General features: G+C 41.9%; 1 protein-coding gene across 1 annotated transcript; it reads right to left on the bottom strand.

Annotated features, from left to right (window-relative positions):
• Positions 1-3,147: 3,147 nt before the first annotated feature.
• On the bottom strand, positions 3,148-7,558 carry dlx4b (distal-less homeobox 4b). The gene is made up of 3 exons (XM_026350590.1): positions 6,949-7,558; positions 5,911-6,104; positions 3,148-4,358 (listed from the first exon to the last, which is right to left on the bottom strand). The coding sequence occupies exons 1-3, from the start codon at positions 7,268-7,270 to the stop codon at positions 4,104-4,106; spliced, it is 771 nt and encodes a 256-aa protein (XP_026206375.1). The 5' UTR covers positions 7,271-7,558; the 3' UTR covers positions 3,148-4,103.
• Positions 7,559-23,847: the final 16,289 nt, after the last annotated feature.

Below are 23,847 nucleotides of genomic sequence, written 5' to 3'. Positions count from 1 at the left end.
GCACTGAGAGAAAATGAGGTGGTTTTTCTAACCTTTTCTGCTGCCTTTAGTAAGTGCAATGGTATGCGCCAGGCACTGGAGGTGTTACTGTATTCAACTTTGCAGCTTTGTGTCACAACAATCATTTCAGAACATTATGGCCTTAAAGGTGCATCTTTAAATTCATCCTCACAATTTGCGTAAAATATACATAATGGAAATTGAACATGTGTTTCTGAAGCTTAAATAACTGTGACTTGATTGCTGCTTTATAAAAGATGAATAGTTCACAAGGTGCACATTAAGATAACAAATCCCTGTTGGACCAACACACATTTTAGGGAAGTTAAGACATTTACATTATATTAATTGTAGGCAAATTGTTTTTTTGTTTTTTTTAAACTTAAATCCCAAATTGGCATTTGTTTTAATTTAGTCATGCAGACTCAAATAAAAACGATTTAATTTATATATTTACCATATAGGGGTTTAATTGTAGTTTTTGCATCAGTGATGTTCAGCTAATTCTAAAAAGCAGCAGTTCACTTTCTACCAAACTTCACACACACACATCAAACGTGTCTCAGTGCCTAATCCCATTCTATGGTTTATGTCCCTGAACTCAACACCAGTTGTCTACGGCATCACTCGTCAGCTCAGTGCAGTGTGCTGATTTGACAAAAGCAGCATAATTACTATTGCCTTTTAATATCAATGAAATCTCATCAAGAGTACATGTGACCTCCCTCAGTGGCTCCCTCAGCATGTGTGGCCCTCTGCCGTGGCTGTCAGGGGAAACATTTGTGCTGGAGACAAACTTGTGTACGCTACAGGATGAACTTCTGTGTGTGGGCTGTCAGGCATGTCCATATATGTCATCTGTAAACATTAACAAGTTTAAGTAGCCATGGAGGCGAACTGGTGAACTTGAATGTGATCTCTGCATGGCACAACATCACAGCACCCTAAATAGAGTCCGTGTCCAGGCCCATACAAGCCTTTATGCCCCCCTGTGCAACAGTCAACAGTGTGGTGTCAGCACTTGTCTCTGGGGTGCAGCGATATGGGTTGAGAAGGAGGTCGAGAACTGAAATGCATCCATGGAAAGACTTGCAGCAGCTGTCCATTACTTAGTCCGGGCCTGGGCTGGGCCTTGGCCGCATTAGGATCACTCACTCTTCCCATTTTGCTGTAAACTGGGATGAAATGAAGGCAGAAAGGCATCCTTGACAGCTGTGGACTGGTGAACCCTGGCTAACCTCGGGCCAGGGCCGGACTGGACAGCGTGCTGATGCTTCACAGTCAATCGTGAAATCCTGATAAAAGCTCCCCCATGATGAAGTCATGGTGCTGCTTCAGCATGGGATTGACTTAAAACTGAAAACCCGGCCTCCAGACTCTGATTTCAGCAAAAAACGCATATGTTAAAAATGTTAAAATCCTATAAATTCATAGAAAACAATAGAAGAAGTTGTAATTCCTGCTTTTACTCACATTTATGCAGTTTGGGTGAGTCTGGCCTGCTCAAATCCAGTGTTTTGAGTCTTACTTCAGATTTAGGTGTCTGCACCTTTCTGCCTGCCTCCAGTGCATCATGTCACATACTAAGTCAAGTCTTCCTTCAGATGAAACTAAATCATGCATTCACTCTCTCTAACAGGGAAGCTGCTCACAATTACCCGAGACGTCAGATCACTCAAGCTAATAACAATAATCACCCGGGAGACCTGCTTTGCCTTTTGCCCATTCAAAGCAACCGGGATTTAATAACAAGCTATTTTCCCTCTTATTGCTATCCTGCAATTAAAACCCATCAGACACCTCGTATCTGATAACCCCCGACCATCTACAGCATTGATACAGTCAGACTTGCCTTTATCATTACCCTTCAACCCATCTCCCAGGCTTCCGTCCCCTCCTCTTAGCTTGTCTATTACACAAGAAGCCTTTTCACTTTCCCTTCAATCTGCCTGCGTGATAATTGGCCCCCGTTTTGAAAGGTCCTACTCTTGTCTATCCAACTCCACAAGCCATTATTCTAATCTGGAGATGTAAAATTGCCTATAATTTTCCCTGATGCCCCGTCACTTCGTTGAGCAGTGTTGCCTCTTCTTCCCTGGGTCCGCATGTTTAACAAGGCACATAATGATCAGGAATGAGGAAAAGGGCACAAGGCTTCTTTATATATATATATATATACATGTAAAGAAGGAGATTTTAAAGCAACACAATGCTTGTCGTTATATGAGAAAATCAGTTTGGAGGAGTGAAAACACAGGGCTCTGACTTGGCTTTGTTCTTCAGACAAACATCACTGCAGGCTTTAGACCTCCCGAACAAGGCTGCAGTTCTCTGGCTAAGGTAAGACAGGACTGAATGTAGCCTACATGACTGAGTGTATACTAGTGGCACAGTGGTGATAGCAATTTAAATGCAGTTAATGCCTATGGTGTGTTAGATTTGAATGCAAATTTCCAGTGTGGCTCTGTTATAATTAACAGTTTTATCTTGAAAATAATAACTTTAACATGACCTTAATGTTAATTGTGCATGATTAAAGTTCAGTTGCTTTACATGGTCTGAAATGTCAGTGCATCACACTCTTTATGCAAACAAAACCATGTCATATCTCTTAACATGACATCACACACACTGTGTTGTATTTTAATGGGCGGTATTCCCAGCAATATTAGGAGATAATACATCCAGAAAACTCACATTTAAAGGTCAGTTACTGTTCTAATCCCTGTTTGTGACATCAGACAAATCGTACCTAATGTTTGCCAGACAGCCAAGATGGCAGGGTGATGAATCAAGAGCATCAGCCCGGATTGCGGCAAAGTATTTGCAAAGATATAAATAAGTCATTATCTGTGTTTAAACTATGTAAGAGCCAGAATGTGCAAATCAGTGCAAAAGACTATAAATCAGACGCAGTTTATTGGAGGGATAGCACAGTCATTTGTCATTTTATTATGGCAGAGGCCGGTTTGCTGTGTGAGCTCACTCCAGTAGAAACTAATGTCATTAAAATGCTGTTTTGCGCGCCTCCTCGCGCCACACGTCCCTGTCTGGTGAAAAAAGATTGATGCTGCCTCAGGTGTCATGCGTAAAACGGCCACTTCTAAATGGCGCAGGTTTGTTTTAGGGAAAAACAGAAACCTGTAGCACAAGTAATTCATTTTATTTTCTGTAATGATTTAACGGTCTATTCGTTATAACAGCGGTTTAAAAAAAAAAAAAATCTGAATATAAAAGTGACCAAATACAGTCACCTAACAACCACCGTGCGTAAAGGTGGCACCGCGCAGCCCTTTGATTCTCCATGCCGAGAGCTTTTTTCCCCTTAACGGTAGGACTACCGTGTTGCCTTTAAATTTAAGGGAATTACAGTAAAACAAGAAAATTAACTGTTTATAGCACAGCAAGTACGAAGGTTGTTTTCTAGAGAGGAAACTGTGTAAAATTTTATAAACAAAAAATAAGCTCGTCATCAATTTCATGCAGATCGGCAGGTTTTACCTCAATGGCAGCGCAGAAGCCTTTATGGTCAGAAGACAGAGCAAACTTTATACAAAACAAACAAAAACAACAACGAGATGTTGTGGATCTCCAGCCCAGAGACGCCTTTGCCAGCCTTTGTTCGTCAGGTTGAGCTCTCAGCGGCTCTTTCACAGTTGCATGACTAAATCCCCAAAAATCATCCATTTGACTTGTGAAATAATTGACAGTGAAGGCAAAGCCGCTACTAAACCAACGTGTCACACAAGACATTTGCCACAATAACGTCAATCCAACAGTTGTTTATTTGCAAGATGCTCGTAGCATTTGTTGGAGCTTTCAGCAGAAACTCGCTTGCAAAGAAAAAAAAAAAAGAAATAGACCCATGCACACAATATATGTCAAACGCTCCTTAATCCACAGAGGTGAGCTTTTGCAGTGACATTGTAAGAAATCTAAAAACATTTGAATGCCTGATCGAAAAGACAAAGACGTCTAAACACACACGGAATACAATGAGAGCGGATCTAATGAACACACACTGAAGTCCAGGTCAGCTCTGAGAAGAGGCCTCGTGAGAAACCATCGAGTTCCCTGCAGGCTGACGGCCAAAAACACTCCACTCACATCATCTGAGGCCTGGGCATCGCGTCCTGATGAGGGTGGTGGTTTGGATACCAGTGTCCAAAACTGTTCATATAATTGTTTGGGTACATTGGTGCTCCTTTGTTCGCCACGGAAACCTCCCAAAGCTGGGGCAACACGGGCGAGCAGGGGGAGACGGTGTTGGCGCTGTGGATATATTCCCCCTCTGATCCGCTGCCATGCTTCATGATCTTTTTATACTTGGAGCGCTTATTTTGAAACCATATTTTCACCTAAAAAAAAAGAGAAGAGAAAACGCACATAATTGTCACTGCGGTTAACAATCAGCAGTAATCTAAGGGAAATAAAACTGTAAATTGCTTTTTTTATTGGCATATTTCTCCCAGTTATACTCAATATAGTTTTCACAAGCGGCCTAAAGCGAACAATAAAAAAAAACAAAAAAAAAAAACAACCCTTCTCATAACTCTCATCTCCTCTGTGTTGTTTCTGTGAATCCCAGGCCTATCACTGGTGCATTGTTATCCATTCAACTCAACTCTCTTATTGTTCGCTGTTTTATGAGTCCAGTGATGCATGAGTGTGACAGCAACAAACCGAGACTGAGGGTGCTGGGGAATAAACACAGTCCTCGGAGCGCTGTGGTGGCGCACTGACGCTTCTGCTGATTCAAACGAAAGAGGCTATTTTTACACCACAACAATGGTGTGAATATTCAGCAAAGGCATCAAAGTGGGCGATGAATCAACCATAAACATCTAAGCAACACGGAAAAGGCAGCGTACAAGTGGAATGTAACTGCTGATGGGCAGTAAAACGCGCAGTTTTATATCTTATTGTGAAACTGTAATGGAAGTCAGACAAGTTGGTGATGACAGTGGAGGGGGAGGCCACATTTTATTTTAACCATTTTTGAATGTGAAGAATAGCGTGCACCTGTTCGTCTCCACGATAAGTTTAGGGCAAGAGAAATTATTCCCACACGGCCTGTTGTGATATTTCCAAACATTCAGTGAACAAGATGTGCGGGCGAGTGTGGACGCACTGAGAAAATAATACGCCTGAGAGATTCCGAGATTTACTGCGCCACGGGTTGATGAGCTGCTCCAAAGCAAAAACAAACACCAACATAAAATACAAATCTCCTATCTTGTCAGAGTGTATGAAAAAATATTCAAATTATTATTATTCCAACTACCAGATAAAGGAAGTAACATAACTTTAAATGAGTGAATTGTTACAAGGGATTACGTCGGTTTCATAAAGTATAATTCAGAACAAACTACTGCAAAACACGTGGTAACAACTGACAACCCCTAATTTTGCCGCCCTGTAATAATAAAAACAGTTTTTTCTCTTGTAATATTTTTCTAACTGCGGTTATGTGTCATTCACAAAGAGCTCGTCGAGGACCGGAGCTGACAAAGGAAATAAAGCCACGAAATTAAGCATAGTAAATATGGGCTGCATTAAAGGATTGAGTTACAAATCACAACAGTTTTGGTTTTTACATTTGATCTCCAAGAGGTATTGTGATCCCTAATAATGCTGCAAATAAGAGGTTTCCTCTTCAGTATCTTTCAACACTCTTGCTGATGTAAGTTAGAATCATCCTCGACATTTTTATGCAAATGATTTGCTTAAAGAATGACGTCATGGCTCTGCATAACACCCCACTAAACATCGCAGGGCTTGGGAGTTACGGCTGAATGATTGTAGTCTCCTAAATGACCCTGTCATTATTATTAATAAGCTCATATAGTACACACATCGGGAAGAATACACCCTATCTATGCAGGACTGCAGGATGAGGCGAAGGTCCACCTGAGTTTGAGTGAGCCCCAGTTTGGCCGCCAGGTCTGCGCGCTCCGGTAAGGCAAGGTACTGGGTCTGCTGGAAGCGCTGGTGCAGGGCCTGCAGCTGCAGACTGGAGTAGATGGTCCGAGGCTTCCGGATTTTCTTCCCCTTCCCATTTAAACGAGCGTCTCTGTTCTCAATCAGCGTGGACTTCTCTCGATCTTGTAGTTTGAAGGGAAAACAGAAAAGGCATGGAGAGAGTTTTATGGTTTTCATCGTGTTTGGACAGACCTTCAGTGTTTTTTTTATTTTATTTTTTTTATTACGTGTTTCAAGCAAACCAAGTGTACCACACAACACAATGAGAGACCTGATGGATGGTTGAATTTGACAGGATAATGTCTGGACACTAACTTTCAGAGCCTGTAATGAACGTTATAAACAAAAACATCAAGGCCCGAAAACCAAAAACATGTAAGTTAACTTGTGCGTTCACTCGACTGTCACCTTATGATTAACATGATCAGATCCCATAGCCATAAACTGTCTCAATTTATTTGTATTTAATCAAGTATAACTTAATTAGGCTTGATATTTATTGAGATTTACGTGACGCTGCAACAACGCAGTGTGGAAAAAGAATCGTTTTACATCTAGAAAACAGTTCACACAGTCCTTTTTTTTTATTAATGTGAGGGTAAAGGTTCCCCTTGTAGGCCCAGGCTAATTGGATTTACATGCAGAGCATAGTAGACAGCAATATTAATGGCAACATTTGCTCTAATTATATAACACAAGTGGCTAAGAGGCATCAAATAAGTGGACCATGTTTGGACACTGACACTGAAAATTCGCCTCTGTCTTAATTAAACTTTGAATGGAGACATTTTGTATTAAGGAAAATTGCTTATTAAACCCTTAAGTAAGCAATTTTCTCACCAGGAAAATATCAGGGAGAGTGCGCGTCATGTGCGTAATTGCGCTCTAGCGTGACGGCAAATCAGAATTTTATAGCTGCTAATGGAACAACAGTTTAGTTCGGCTCGATTTGACTTTTTCACATACCTGTCTGATCTAATCTGCTGTGGGCCAGACTGCTGCCGCTGCTGTGATTGCTGTGCTGGTAGGGCATGTAAGCAGACGGGGGATGAGTGTTCACCGCGCCGGGGTAGGCGTAGCCCAAAGAGCGGCCATAGGACGCGCTGCCAGGAAAAGGACTTTCGTGCTGGGAATGCCCGGCAGCGTGCAAGCCATGAACAGGGTAAATGTGAGAGAGTCCAGGGGAGTGCTGCTGGTGTGCCGGGTGTCCGTGGCCAAATTCTAGAAAGGCCGATTTCGAAGGATCTGAGGCATTCACACTGTCAGGCATGAAACCCATAGACATCATTAGCTAATACGCGAGTCCATAAACCCGTCGCTCTGAAGAGGTTTCATGAGTTCTGTCGGACAGCGAAGAAATCTTGGGACAAATCCACACTTACGTCCAACGCGTTTTGGCGAAAAAAAAAACTTTTCCCTCAGTGATAGGTAACTGTGTGCATGTCCTCATCTGTCAAGTTGGTAAAAAAAAATCGGATAAAAGCGAAAGGGATCCTTCTTTACATCATTGGAGGAGCTGACATGGTTCTTCAAACACCTCCTGCGTGCAGAGCCTCAAACACACTGCGAGCTCTCTCATTGGTCTTCAGCTGCCGGCTGTCACTGGAGCTCCACCATTAACTTCATTAACATATGATAGAGGATGCAGCTCTGCAGGCAGCAGGGACCTCCTTCCATAGATTAGCAAATAAATATTAATGATAAATACTATTATTATTATTCATTTTTTACAGTATATTATTATAATAGATTTTTGTCTCTCATCGAGTGCAATAAAATAATTTATTGCATCAAATAAAATGCGTTAAATCCAATACTGACATTTCTGTAACACACACATGCTTAAAGTCTTTTATCACTCATATTCCAAAATGCTAATGTTTACTTTTATTTAAATAAAGGTGTAATTTGACACTGTGGAGCACGGTAGTAGATTAATATGAGACGAAGTTCGACATTTAGATGAGATCAAATATGCGTAATGTTGTTTTCTGGACGTGATCTCTAACTAACTAACGTAACCTAATGTTAACAGGTGTAACCCCTGCAAAAAACTATAATTAAATATTTTTACAAACATAAATTTCATTGTTTAGTTTATACAAGTTGTTGCAGACATTTCCAACACAATGCAAAGTTACATTCTTCCACAGTTTTATTAGTTTTATTGGCCTAATGTAGTTTAATTTGTAATATTGTAACATTACAGATCTATTGTTGTATTAACCGGATCGAACAGATGACAAACAGGCCGATTTCTCCATTCTTCGCTGTCTACAAACATTTCCTCCGTGGCACCAACTAATAAGATAAGAATGCAAACGTGAAAAACATTTGGTGATGTTTTGGCTCCTTGAATTTTCCAGCGAACCCTCTGCGTTTTATAGTTTTGTGCTTCAAAAGTCGAACAGCAAGTGATTTATTACCTACACGCAGAATGGGATTTATGATCCAGTATTTCCACAAACACGCTGACTCAGGCGTGTTTTACGAAGGATGACTACAACTCTTAGGACTCGTTGTGGGGGTTAGTGATGTACAGAAACAGTAATTATCAGAATGGTCATAAAAAATTAAAAAACATGTTGGACAAAGGCTTTAAGATCAATATGGTCATAATCTGGCAACCAGAAGGAAACTACCCAAAGGAATGTTAGATTTCAATGTGTATTAAATGAGAATACTCTGCTCACATGCCTAAATGAATGTCAGGGTTTATTAATTTAAAGGAAACACAAACCTGTCAAAAGAGGGTGGGACTGCAGAGTCAGCAAAACTCAAAAGGTGCATATGATGTGGGAGTGGGGAGAAAAGTGAGACCTCCAGGCTCAGAGAACAGCCCTGTTTCCATATTTCAGTCCCTTCCACTCTCAAGCAGAGAGTCAGAAATCCACATCTGCTACTGAGGCTTTATTTACAATAAAGTCTAATAGAGTCACCATGTGTAGCAGCACAATCTGATACACAATTCTCCTTTCATCTCAGCTAAATCACATATAAGCTGCAGTCAAATTATAAACAGAGCGTTTGGTGGGTTCGAGCGTGGTGCTGAGCCCTTGTCCAACCCCGTCATTTTGGTCATGTCCTACCCTGCCTGCAACTACTGGCAATTCAGCAGCAGTAAAGGCCTGCTGGGGGCTGGAGCGCTTCCCGATTCCCCACAGACCTCAGCCAAGCAGCCAGCCGCAAATTATTATGATAGTAAAATTTCAGTCACAATAAAAAAGAAAAAAAAAAAAAAAAGCCTGTTTCACATTGTAATGTTCTAACTACACACACAAGGTCTGTAGCTGCGGCTATTAGGAAGCATTGGTGGTGCTGGGATTGTGGCAGTGATGTTTGCTGTTGGCAGCAAGTGAGTGACTGAGAGATTTTGCCGCTTTAGGAGCAGGTGTTGCATTTAGAAGCCACATTATCAGCAGGAAAACAACCTCCGTGGCCACAGTTCACAGAAAAATCACACCTTTTGACAGATGAATGGAGGCCGAATGAAGGAAAAACACTAAACACAACTCTTTGAAGACCCAGAGGCCTATGGGCATGTGTATGGCTCTCTTGTGAGCCACTTCAGCAGCTGAATGCAGAGGATTGAGACCTGGATGTGAATATCTGTCAGAGCTAAGGTGTGGGCACGAGACCTGTGTGAGACAGAGAGGGAGAGAGAAAGCAAGGTGAGGAGGCTCTTCAAGGCTTGTAATTATGTCTGTATTATTGCTGAAGAACAAAGGCGAGCCCTGCAGTCACAGGGCAGGGATGGGTCCTTGCTCTGGCTCTCTTGATACACGCAAAGGGATGATGTTAAAAACAGTCACACTGCTGAATGCGGCCCAGACTTGCTGGCGTCTACCGTGTTGCACAGCGTGCATGGGTGTACGCCTGCAGAGGTGTGTTTGACATAGGTGTGTTTTGTCTTTGACTCTCACACATGCACACAGAGTCGAGTTTGTCCATCACGCAGCTCTGATGCAGAGTGACAGCATTCTTTGTGTATATAAACCAAGAGCACATTCCCAGGCAACTGCCTCGCTTGTGATCCTCCGCACTGGTACGTCATGTTTCACAAGTAACCCTCTGTTGCTGAGGCCGAGCCGAGGCGCAGACTCAGGCAGTCAGTCCGCGACCTCGACGGGATGCGAGGATTTATTATCACAGGCTCAGCTCACCACATAACAGACTCAGATGAAGACCCACATGTTCCTTTTCAGCAGCGCAAGTGTGGGTGTTAAGATGAGATGTGGTTTTACACAGTGATCCCCCAAGAGATGCATCACAGAATAAAAATGTGGACAAGATGTGAGAAACATGGAAGCATCTGAGAAATAATCTACTTCTTCCTATTTCTAACCAAGTGAAAAACAGACACATCTCTCATATTTTCAGTGAGAGATGATTTTTCTTATATAAGTGTTTGCAACTTAACATTTTGCCCATATGGACCAAGAGCACCCTTCTTTGCTATTCTGCAAAAATAAGCAGGTGTCTGTCACTGAGACTCACTGTACAAGGCAACTGTTTTTCAAGTCTTTTTCATCAACAAAGCCAACGCAAACAATAGGATTGATGTTTTTCCCTGACTGTTTTCTGCCTCAGGAAAGAGAAGGAGGCAGAGGAGGAGCCAAAGCAGTGCAGAGGATGAACGGTCTAAGCTCTCCTGCAGGCGCCATCACACAGGAACACTAATATCTACATGGCCCGCGTCTCATTCCTCAAGTGCAGCCATGTTGCTGCTGATGTGTGTGTGTGTGTGTGTGTATGTGCTGGCAGCCTCTGAGGGCCCAGAGAGTTCACTGGTGTTTCATGATCAACATTACGCTTATGCAGAACTCTCTAGCAGTTACAGATTATTGTTCTATCATTTACTGTGTGTGATTGATGTAATGTAATTCATTTTGTAGTATACAATATGATGTACTGACCTGGTTACTGTATTTTATGAATTGGTGTAGTTTAACATTTGGTTTGTAATATAAATATTAACTGCATGTGTGTATTGACAGCTTTATGGTGAACATTTGATTTCATGTTGTCACAGCTTTGATTTATTGATGGTGAGGATTTGTCCAATTTGTGAAGCAAATAAATTACATTTCTATTTTTAATGCAATTAAACTTGAAAGATTTTGTATTTTATAAACAGATAACTAACACTGTCTTGTTAAAAGTAATGAATTTGAAGTAGTAGCATATAGTCTATTTTTTCTGGAAAAAAGGTTTCTGGAAGAAAGGTTTCTGTTTAAAACGTTCATATTTGCAATCAGGTCTATTTTAACTACTTGAAACTATTTTTAAACATTTTTTACATGCATAAAAATAAAATACAGGCTGATGAATAAAAGACTTGTATGTATGTTTGTATGTATTTCAATGTTTGGTTGGAACTAATATTCTATTAAAAGATTTCTGCACAATAATTAAAAAAAAGGTCATAGCATTTTGGTCATTGATCATTGTTTATTATTTGGCCTGTATTTCGAATATTTATTTTGACAATAAAATGACCTTCTAGGTATGAACATGTTCACAGTTTACCCGAGTTAAAAAGTAAAACAGTAGATTTGGATAATACAGATCTAATGATTTGGGTATTTGTCGCCATTTTGGCACATTTAAAAAAATAAAACGCATGCATGCAAGTCCATGTAGGCCATGAGAGAAGATCCCCAAATCAGAAAAGACACGGAAAAAAAAACGACTAGTTGGTAAAACTACAGTGACTAGTAGTGCGGGATGTGGGAATTGTCGGACTGTGTCTGGTCTTTTGGCTCAAGCTTTGAATTCATCAACGGAATAATTGTTGCCAGACAGCAGATGACAGCAGCGTCGCCCACTGCAGCTGACTGTTAGACTTAAACTTTTAATTGATTGCTTGAATTCAGAGGCCTTGGCAACTCCGGGGGAGAGCGCGTCTGGAATCCGTTAACCGTAATACGCGTATGAGCCGATGTGGAGCAACCTGAGCTCGGTGTCACACGGGGCATCTGATTTAAATGCTTTCATTTCTACAGAATGTCGCTCATGTGTCTAAATTATATATTGTTTTTTTTTTTTTTTTTCTAACCTTGGTCAGTCGTCTGGTTGCGGCGCAAATGCGCATTTGGTTCTAATTCTGACTGCGTCCGCTGGCACAAATACGCACATGTACGCTGACACACACACACACACACACACGCAGAGAAAGAGAGAATTTAGCGGCGAAAATAAAATATAAAATCTAGTGAAAGCCCAGCTGATGGACAGACAGCGGGACAGTAGTGGTGTGACTGTGTTACAGCCCAGTGTTTGGCTGAAACGGCACTAATTGTGTTCCTGCTCCACATCTGGAAAAAAAAAAAAAAACCCAGTCTGGGTCTATCCTGGTGTTTACAGCTCTGTTGTTTTTTCACACTCCTCACAAAATCTTGCCCAAACACACATTCCAGACCCATCAGCTCAACATGGGGGGAAAGAAATATACTATATTTTTCCACAAATCTTGCCCCCAGCACCAAGGAATGGGGGTAGGAAAACAAAAGCTGGAAGCTGGCATGCATCAGCGAGGCGACAAGAGGGTGGCAGCGGCTGGAGGAGTGGCTGGAAGAGAGACAGTTGTCTCTGTGTGACAATCCTGCCAGGCCTGGTGGCTGGGATGGCAGAGGAGTTCAGCTAAGGTTAAAACAGCTGGGGGAGTGGCATCATAGGCTCCCAGGGCTGCTGGTTTTTCTGCCTGTGAACAAGCATCTGAGAAGGCGTCTGATGAGACATTACAGCATTAGTTCAAAGGACACCTACTGAAATGTACCAGAGTGTAGGCTGCACAGCTGGGCTCTCACTATGTTTTATGGACAGGTTACCACCATAAATAACCTCTGATTGAAAGTGACTTCCCATGAAGTCACTTGCAAGAAAATAACATAATAGGTCAAGAACTTTTGTTATTTTTATTTTTCTCTCTCTTCAGAGCAGGTGAGTTGAAAGACAAAGGTAGAAATACTGAGAGTACCACACAATGATTTGCCCAGGGGAGACACACATGCACACCCGATCAACATACAATGACACATGGCTCAGGGTTGTTGGATTTAGACAGTAGGTCCTGTTAAGGACCGGTTTACCAAGTCCAAGGATTATCCATCTGAAGTTACCTGTTCCTCTGGGTAACATGAACCCCCTTTTGTGATCTGCAGGGCAACAGTGTGCGAGGCAGGCGTCGGTTTGAAAAGCCAGAGGTGACAAGGATGTCAAACTCTGGAGGATGGGACATGAGTCTGGCGCAGCAGGAGTGGTCATCTGGACAGGGCTGGCAGGTTAAGTGAGAGTCCTGGAGGACAGCGGGCACAAAAACGTCGGCCATCATCTCATTTAAAATAGATGCCCAAGTGAGAAAAGCAACATGTAACTAACCTACATGTCAAAACAAGTTTCCAGCAAAGTACAGACTACAGCAGCTCTCCTATCATACATGAACATCCTCTGAATAGAGAATTAATATTTGGCCTGATCTAGAGCTTACACAACGGTGAGGTCAAAGCCCTTTCTTTATAGCTCTTCAATGGGAACAACTTGACAGGATCAAGTTCAGCTGTTGACAACAAGGCCTGGCTCTGTCAAGTGTTAAGTTCCATTGTGACCTACAATGGGACACAATGGCCCCACAGCATCTAGCCTGTACCACGCTGCCTATCAAATGACAGCATCTCTAGGAGAAATACGTGGCAAACTGATATTAAGAAATGTGTCTATTGTAAGCATCGTCTTTATTCATATCACGCTGCGTGGGAGTATGTTACATGTGAGAATTACTTTGCTGGTGCACTGTAGATGCAACTGTTTCACAAAAGAGAGCAATGATAGGTAGAGATTTTCTCCAGACAGATAAAAAAAATGACCTAAAATTAAATGTATTTTCACAAGCTACTCACCAGCTTTGCCTTGTGTATTTATTAAAGCATTTTTTCTTTAAAGCTACACCAGTATTGAAATGTTTTTCTTTCAGAAAGCTTTTTTGAATAAAGAGGAGGCCTGCTGTGTAAAACAACATCAATAACAGTCATGCTAAGCCACCCTGTGTGTAAAGGTGTCCCCCTGACCCTGGCTTCATTGCGGCCATTCGGCTGCCGTGCTTCAGGTGTTTAACCTTGTCATATTAAAGCGTTTGTCACTGGAGGGCGAGACAACTGGGGCCAGGATGGGCCGGCAATTTAAAAAGGCCTGCGCTCCCAGATCATCAGATAGTCAGTGACTGTCTGAAGCCTGCCAAGAAACTTCAAAGCGCCAGAGACTTGCTCATTTCATCTTTGAACCTCGGCAAAACGCACCCTCCCTGCTCCCTCCCTGCCTGCATCCTCGCCCTACACCAACAGATTCTTTTAATAATTAAAAGTAAATAAAAGAATCCATAAACAAGAGAATAAACTCAGACAGAGTGGAAAATCCAAGGAAAAACACCAATGGGGATTTGCTGTGGACTTGTATCTTTGTGTCGTTGCCTGACATGTCATGCCAGCACTCTGTCAAGGCTAGGAGACAGTCTCAGTCTGAGCAAGCCCGCTCTGATTGATGGCTATGAAAGAGCTACCTGAGGCAGAGATCAAAGTCAGACAGGATACATATGCCTCAGCGTTTAACCCTTTCATCTCCCGCCTTTTCTACATGAGTCATGACCCTTCACCTGTCTATCTGTTTGACCTCTGACTGACGAATAGCTCTGCGTGACTTTTGTCATTTTCCTTTATTGGACGAAAAACAAACAGAGAATTTAAGTATATTTTTAAAAAGGGTATATTTTAGCTGTTTAAAAGCTGATAAAACCAGGATAAAGGGTATAAAAAACAGTGCTGAGGTTATTCTTATGTTGTGTTATTATATACAAACTTTTTCGTAACTCCTCGGCACAATAAATAAGACCTTGGTTTCTCAACTTGGTCCTCACAGTAGAGGCCAGTAGTGGAGGGCTATTTGCATTCCAGCAGTGAGAGTGAGGACAATTAAGCCATTTCCCCTCCAATTTATCTCCCTCCAGCCAGCCATCCAGGCAGCCCAGCAGATCAATGAGAAGTGCAGCTGCAAAGCCCATGTGTGCCAGGCTGTGTGAGAGGGAGAGAAGAAGATTGGGGTTAAAACCCTTCTGGCCTTCAGATTGGCTCCATACCTGAGTCAGAGCACCAATGAACCAACAGCTGTTTCCAGGCAGAGAAGCAGAGGTTCTCACACCATCTGTAAACACATTACACGGTTTTCCTGCCATGGATCACTGTTTATTTTTATAACCATTTGGGTTAAGGTGTCTGCATTTTGTATTCAGCCTCATTTGTACATGAGAGCAGAGCGCTCTTGTTAGCGGCAGGTTCATTTCACCACCTGTGCTGCTGTGCATTAAGGAGCAGCGTCAACTTCTGTCACAATCCATCCCTTTGCTTTCTTTTTTTTTTTCTCCTCAGGCTCTCTAGACTGGCCACTTCAAAATCAATTAGCCAAATCACATTTCACAAAAGTAGCTGAGTTCTGCTTTCAGCAGCCAGGCCCCTCAGGTGTCACAGAATCAGCTTAAAGGTGTGGGCAGTGAATCTTGATGAGGTTGTGTGGGATTAGACCAAACAAAAGCCATAGATATCAAGCCACACCTGTGCAATTCAGTCCTCAAGGACTGCTAATGGGGGGAGTATTCGGTCCAAATGTCTCAGAACTTAATCTCTAAGCTCTCGGGCCATTGCAGGTATCTGTTTCCTACTGTTACCGGCAGCTGAAACTGTCCTGAACTTGGACATAATCACCGGGCCATCATGTAACAAGGACAGCAATTTTTGCTGCCCCTCCCAAGTCCAGGTGATCAATCATTTACATGTGTAATTAGGAACGGGTGTCAAAACAGAAACTGTACACTCACTGAGGGACCCTGTGCAGCAGGCTGACATCAGACTTGGCAAGGAGTGAGTAAACAGGGTGCAAAAGAAAGAGACAGGGAGAGAGAAGGAAAAATGAGATGCTGAGATGTGCAGGTTTTTCTGACACATTCAATTTCTTACCACCCAGGGGGGCGAACTGTTCTTCGGCATATCAGGTTATGAAAGGGCATATCTCTGTTTATACAGTGCCTTAGACAATAGTGTGTGTGGATCCTTAAGTTAATCGCTGGTGTTACTGTAAATCTATTCCTGATACTGAATGAAACTAAACTCTTTGGAAGTGAAAACACGTTAAGGCAAGCCAAGCTGTGTTTATTTGTGAAGATGTTTCAGACTCAAGGCGGATTCATAATAATACTCACTTACTTCAGAATCTCTACCACAATAAGAAAACAAATATTATGTGCAAAATTAGCCGTAGACCAACAATAAACACGCTTTATAATAGATCCACCAATCCTAGGCATGTTTAACCACTTCTGTTTTTCTCAAGTGGCTCAACGGGCTCCTGAGTGCCCAACCAACCATTTAGCCCATTTGAGGTCATAACAAGGGATTACACGGGAACAACAAACACATCTCAAGTGTAAAGCGATGTTTTGTTTTGAATACACATAAAAGTTCAACGGATGCTATAAATGTACTTATTCAAAATTACTAATCACCTAACAGTAACACTGATGCACAGTAAATGTGCACAATATTTCTGTAGAGCGTAAGTGATGTTTTCCCACGGTGAGTTTGTGCTCGCGACTGGGCAGAAGAATGAAGAAATACCAATGCCCAATAATCCACCTGTCACCTGAGGGGGATAGGTGTGGTGCTGCAGGGCTAAAGAGGGGATGTGTGCAGGCTACCGTGACTTATGTGGACTCATCCAGCCACCACCTCAGTGCCCAGAGGGTGAGTGGGTGTTTAAAAAGAGCCTGTCTGGGGCCTAAGTTTAGAGTTTCCCAGCACAGAGTGGCTGGGCTTTGAAGAAGCAGGTCCAGTAATGAATTGGAGTATTGTCTGCTCGGAGGGAGAAGCCTCTGGGTGGGACATCAGATCAAAGGAGATCCTGCTTTATTATTTACAGCATAGGTTCAGGTGTGGAACTGGACAGAGCAACAGGAGAGATACACTGACCGGTAAAATCGTCTCTCCTCAAGTCGGCTATTTACAAAAAGTCGTGTTAAATATATTGTTTAAAAATGTAATGATGAAAAAAAAAAAACCCCACAAAAGGTGGTGTGATGTTTCTGGAAGCTGCGACGAAAGTATTGTATTGCAGTTTGAACAGGCAAGACACAGCTACAGAGCATGAGCACTGCACACAGTGGCAGCACATTAAAAGAGAAATCATTAAAATGAACATATTTAATAAGGATGTTGTGAACCACTGTTTTGTGGCTGCATTGTTAACTGCGACTAAACTTTGATGTTTGACTCCAGTGTGACACACCCAGCCACGGTCTGCAGCTTAGATGTAACCATGAAACGAGTTTGCTCTCAAACATGTCATGGCTTTTTTTTTTTTTTTTTGTCCAAGCACCAGACCACTCAGCCTTTACAATGCAGACACACAGGAATGCACTGACCGCTCCTCTCAGGTGACTCCACGTCGTCCTGGGGCTTCACTGCCCTCTCACGGGGTCATTCTCCCACAACATTCTCCTCATCGTGGAGAGTGAACAACACGCCTTTGCTTTGATGTCAAAGTGGTCGGGTTTAGAGAATGAGGCAATGTCGCGAGAGACACAAACACCTGGATGGAGTGGAACTAAAGAGGAATGTAGCTTAGATGGTGGAGGAGCAGATGCCATATCTGCAATTAAAATACTGTACATAGCCAATAACCAAATACCTGCAAAATTGACATTTCCATTGGCCTCGGCTGTGTTATACTGGTCATTACCTGTCTTTATAATGCTAAACTAAGACAGTGAACGCGATATGCATTATACCTGTTTAGCATCAGCATTTTAGTAATCTGGAAAGTTTCAAGGATGTTGCATGAAACCCTCGCTGGTGACTCTTAGCTGTGGTGTGACCACCTGCACAAACCGCTTCAGTTTCATCACCATTTCTATGTCATGTCTGAAATGAAGGTGTTTATACTTGATCAATATGAAATCCCGTTGAGATTAATTACAGTGAACAGAAATCACTGTCATTTTATACTACCAGCCAGGTAGGCCAGTCAACCCTTGTTAGTCATGTGAAAAGGCTACTTGACTTTATTGTGTTGCAGATTTAATTTTTAATGGATAAAGTTCCTGCTTTGCCTGTCAAGCTGCAATACCATCAGAGATGCAGGCCTGTCCCTCGTGGACACAGATTTCCCCAGGTGATTTATTCAAGGTCTTTGTAATTTGTAGCACAGCATTTCAAACTGGCACCATCAACTTAAAATGGTAGATATTCTCAGTTTGCAGTTAGGTTAATTGGTCACTTTAAATGTGAATGTTAGTTGGACAGGACAAAATGTGGGATTTTACATGATTATGCAATAAATCAATGACAACCGAAATAAAATCACTGATGGATTGAATCGTTACATCTCTCCTCCAAACAAAGCCCTGCGTCATCGATGTCCCCTGAAAACGGTAGACAGAGTCTCTCTGTGTGGTGGATTGCTTTCCTGTGGGAACAGTCACTCTCCGGTTGCCTATTCCTCCCTTCTGTTTCTCACCAGCTGGGACTGCTGTTCAGCCACCCAGCCATAATGTCATAATTGTCCTGTTCCTCTGCTCCTCTTCAACAACCACAACACAATGTATGGCAGCTTAGGTGGAGTGTGAATAGGGGCCTGGCAAATTGGGTGGGTCCCACATTATTACCACACCTGCTGCTCACAACTTGTCATGGTTGTGAACTGAACAGGTAAATGTTCTTTAGCTGGGAGATGTTTGTTTAATAATCGTATGTACACCAGTCAGATAATGTCTTAATATAAAGATGTTGTGCTATCAATTTCAGCTGTCAGAGGATGAAGTTCACTGCGATGCACAACCAACTCAAAAAAAGGTCTAAATCAATGTCATCTTCTTCATTAGACAGGGACCATGCTGCACCACAATAACAAACCAACATCACCCTTCAGTGGCGCTCCCCTGGTCTCAATTAGCCCTGATGACTTACCTAGTGGGAGCCTATGTTTAAATCAACCAAAGATATTTTTGTTATGGAGGTATACTAATTGATTCTGGCCCCAGAACCACAAAACAATTACTGATTACTGATTTCTTTTTGTTGGCTGTGACAACAGGGGTTTTAATAAAGCAGCTGGAGGGGAAAACAAAACTGCTCACAGGGGATCAGAGCTCAGAGAATGACAATCAGCTCACCTGAATATTACACAGAAGAAATTAGAATTAGAAGTATTTTTAACCCCCCAAAAAATTTAAATTGGATCTTTGGCATTCATTTAATAAATCGATCATGGGTCATAAAATCTAAACAGAAGTAGAAACAAAATTGTTTGTGTACAGGATACATCACTTATTAATCAAACCTTGTGAATAAATAAACTGTGTTAAAAACATAAATACAAAAACAAAACTGGGGACATGGAAAACGGTAGAGAACAGGTGTTCTGCAAATTCTGCGTGTAGCCTCATCCGTAGAGGTAAATGAAACCACATTACCATCTGTCATAATCACATGTGACCGTCCTATGGACAGTACCATCTACACTGTATACACAAACTCATTTGACTACTGAAAATATCTTCCTGAATAAGCAGTCAGTATAAAACCTAATCTGTAGTCTTCTCTAAAATTTCCTTATAAGTCACTGTAACTCATTTGTGGCGGACGTGACTGGCGTCTGCAGTGATGTACTTCCTGTGGGTTTGTCCCTCAGTCTGGCCCACTGAGAGATCTCATGATAACGGTTTAAACCAGGGCCTGTTTTTAGCCAGCTGCCTCCTCTGGTCGTGTTAACTTGGACCTCATTAGTTATAATCTGCTCCCCAGGGACCGCTGCCTTGAAAAACCTCTGCCTTGCAACTGCAAAGAAATGCTCCCAGCAAAATGCTTCTCTTATGTGCCTTATCTGATGGATGGAGCTTTGGCAGTTCTCCCCTTTGAATGAGGCGGAAAGACTCTCTCTCAAACCTCATATAACAGAAATAGCTCCTTTTTCAAATCTCTATGTGTGGACAAATATGCCCTGTGATGAGATGGCAGCTGAGTAACTACATCATTTTCTTTCATTTATTTGTGCTTAATTCATTACTACAAAATCAGCCAAAGCCACGAGTCGCTTAGAGTGCATTTTTAAAATGGCAGTAAGAGAATCCGAAGTGCAAGCAATGACCTGAGGATAGTAATCTATGGCTGAGGAATTTAAGCTTTAGCAAACATGACGAAGTGGTAGTGATAACGGCAGCAGAATCACTGATCCAGCTAATACCCAAACATGTAACCTCTTCGTTGGCTGCGTAAGGGCTAGCACTTCAAACACGTTCATATTTCTGTGACAGAATGCTTTGGGGGTAAAGCAACCCATTTACCTGTGATGTGCTTTATAAGGAGCCTGGGAGGAGTACGTTAGGCCTGGGAAAGCTGTCTGAGAAGATCTGCCCCGGGCGTGTCAAGAGTTAAAAAATAGAAAGACCAGGAGGTAGGTGAAGCTTCGACTGACCAAGGATTGAACCCTTTAGCTCTGGCTAATTCACTTCAGGCAAACTAATGAATTTTGGGTTTTGATGTAGGCCATTTAAGATGAGCAGATAACCAGTTTGAAGTATGGGAAGTGTGTGTTTAGTGTGAGCAGGCAAATGAGTTAAGAAAAGTCTTTTGATATTCTGTGTATATATATTGAGTATTTGTATTGATTTTACTTTGTTTTTATATTGGTGTAGATCTTTTCTGCTTGTGGCTCTTTCCTTCTGTCTGAATTGAGAGCAACTGGGACAAATTTCCAAAAACATAAGCAGAGCAAGGTTTACTGTCTGACAGGTAAATACATGGAAATAACTGCATTGGAATCTCACACACTGCTTTAAGAAAACAATCAGTTGATTTCAGAGGTATAATTGTATTTACTAAGTCTGTCCTCAGGTCAGGTGGCTGTTCTCAGGTTGCTCACGTTTTCTCTGCCTATTCGCCATCTTTGTCATGCAGTTCTCTGCTGAAGGCCCTACAGGCCACGAGGGCCCAAAATGGCCAAGGGGCTCACCTTCTATTGTTTCTCATAAGATTTAAAAAGCCATCTGTTTTGTCGTCTACCCGCCTTACTGCTACCTTTCTGCAGTACACCCTCGCTGCAGTAGCAGGAGGAATGCTGTATTAAGTCTGGCCAACAATGACAACAAAAAACATCAACAAAAGCAGAAGGCCAAACCCGACTTAGTCACCTCCTCTGGCCATACAATGCCCCTGCTTACCTCACCCTGCCCCTCCATTTCCACCCAACCCTTGCCCCCCTGCACAGCCAGGAATGCTGGGGGACAGTGACCTTTTCAACCACCAGTCCCACCTTGGTTTCTCAGGAAGATTAGTAGGTGGTCGAGGAATTGGGAGTGTCCCATAAAACTAGCTGTTGGAGAGGATTCCAATTCTTTGGAGGACCAGATACTGGGCTTAGAAAATTCAGGCCTTGAATTTCATGCTGTATTGACTTTTTGTACTTTACTGGTTTGGCGATTATTCAAAAATGTGAAACCAATGCAACTGCAACACAGCAGTTTTCTATTACTGAGCCTTTCATTATGAATATCTGAACACAGCCTCATTAAAAGGGGTTTCTCCTCAGCGGCAGCAGACTGTTAGCAAACATAAAAGTGAGACTGGTGATTTTATGAGCTCTGCTTTCAAACTTGGTTTCCATTGACTTCCGTGTTGTTGTTGGAACATTGCCCAAAACCAATGTCCCAGCCGTCTGCAAGGCTCCCGAGAGAACAGAACCACAGGGAGGGCCATCAGGTGTCTTCATCATGCTGAGGTGCTCATCAGGCGGTCTGGAGTGCTACAGCAGCTGTCTGGGTGGCAACAGTGGCCCATCAGCTGCTTACATCAGGGGGCATAATGGCATATCCACAGCCTCTGGAGTTTGGATATGAAAATTCACCCATAAATAATGTGCTACAAACCAATTTTTTCTGTTCATTTGATACTTCTTTAAATCTAAAAACTACTTTTAAGCATTTCTTATTTTGCTGAATGTTTCAAGATCAAGATTATACTTCTCTGTGTTTCATAAATGCTTGTCCATAAACAAACAGACTATCAACATATTGCTAAAATTAACACATTTATGTAAAACAAGAGTAAAACATGCAAAAACAAAATGTCTTGAATCAAAAAGCTAAAAAGTGCAATGAAATCTGCCGTACATCTGCATGGCACATTTAAGGATTACTTCAACCATATAAAGTCGCTCAATGTTACACAGGCATAAAAAGAGAAACAACAGCAAAAGTGGAAGAAGAAAAGCTCCTGACACACTCCAGATACTAGCATGTCTGCAACATCTGGGTGTTACCTAAGCAGGCCAAACCAAAATGAAAAAACTTTTCCATAATTAAGGCTTTCAAAAAAGCAGAAAGTTTGAAATTCCAACGCTTAGATAAAAGAGTAATCCACAGGGCTCAGTCCTGATAACCAGCGTTAACAGCCATTATTATAAAGTGTTCACAGATGCTGCCAAACATGAGCATCAGTCTGCAGGTGATCAAATCTGTGCTTTTTACTTTCTTATTGTCCTCAACCTGTATTATATCAACTTGACATCAATGCCACCTGAATGTACAGAGTCAGTGTGACAAACACCTAGAGACCCTACATCTGAGTCTTATGGCATTGTGTGTATCAGCTGAGTGCTCAGTTAACTGGGTTTGTTTATGCTGGGTAAAATATAAAAAATTGTTAATTAGAATTAATTGATCTAATTAAGTTCTTATTTAGTTAAATAATTCTTTCTTTTTTCTTAAAACTAACACAAAATTTAGCTGCCTGCCTTTGCACATGAACCCCAAGAACCACAATATCCACTCCCAGTGGATATTATTATTTTAAACACACTGACATTGGAATCATGACAGAGTAAATATGGAGTTATGTAGTCAACGGAAATGTGTTAAATAGCCCAGAATATCTTTTATATTTTAGATTTTTCTTAAGTAGCCAACATTTTCTTTTATGGCAGCTTTGCACACTGAAGGCATGCTCTCATCAGATTTACAAGGTAGTCAACTGGAGTGGTTTGCAATTCACAGGCTGCCTTGTCAAGAGTTCATTTGTGACATTTCTTGGCTTCTTAATGTGCTTGAAACCGTCTAGCGCAGAAGGGTGGCTACAGAGTCAACAGCCCTATTAACGCTACTAAAACTACTGTATAAATCCATATTTTGACACCCAGTTAAGTAAAGATAAAAGACAGCCCATCATTACTTCAGAAAAGGAAGGTCATTCAATCAGAAAAATCCCCAAAACCTGAATGTATCCCCAAGCGCAGTCGCCAAAACCATCAAACACTACCATAAAATGTAAGTTTGTCTGAGTTCAAGTGGCAGATATATTTCAACATCCACAGAGGAGAGGAGTGTGGGCAAAGAAACCATTACTTCCAAAAAGCAACAAGCAGAGACTTCATTCGACCAAGAAACACAAGGAATGGACATCAGATCAGCCCTTTGGTCTGAGGAATACAAACTTTGCAATTTTTGGTTCTAACTGTGGAGAGGGTGAACAGACGCTTCCTGAACGTGTGGTTCCCAGTGTGAAGCATGGAGGAGGAGGTGTGGTGGTATGGGGCTGCTTTGCTGGTGACACTGTTTTGCACTTAATGGGACTATCATTTGTTTTCAAACAGGACAATGACCCCATAACATGACCAACATAACATGCTGCATAAAGGCTTCCACAATTACCTGATCAGAATCCAACTGAGATGGTTTGGGATGAGCTGGACCAGGGAGTGAAGTAAAAGAAGCTGACAAGTAATCAACACCTCTGGGAACTCCTACAAGATAGTTGGAAAACTAATCCAGTCATC

Source organism: Anabas testudineus, chromosome 19, assembly GCF_900324465.2.
Source record: "Anabas testudineus chromosome 19, fAnaTes1.2, whole genome shotgun sequence".
Classification (NCBI taxonomy): Eukaryota; Metazoa; Chordata; class Actinopteri; order Anabantiformes; family Anabantidae; genus Anabas; species Anabas testudineus.
Note: the sequence above shows the minus strand (reverse complement) of the source record. Positions and strands in the feature narration are given on the sequence as shown.

Coding starts and splice junctions, on each gene's coding strand:
- dlx4b (XM_026350590.1), bottom strand. CDS start 7,270: ATGATGTCTATGGGTTTCATGCCTGACAGTGTGAATGCCTCAGATCCT. Junction 6,105..6,948: donor CAGCAGATTAGATCAGACAG/GTATGTGAAAAA, acceptor TCAAACTACAAG/ATCGAGAGAAGTCCACGCTG. Junction 4,359..5,910: donor TGGGGCTCACTCAAACTCAG/GTGGACCTTCGC, acceptor CTTTTTTTTTAG/GTGAAAATATGGTTTCAAAA.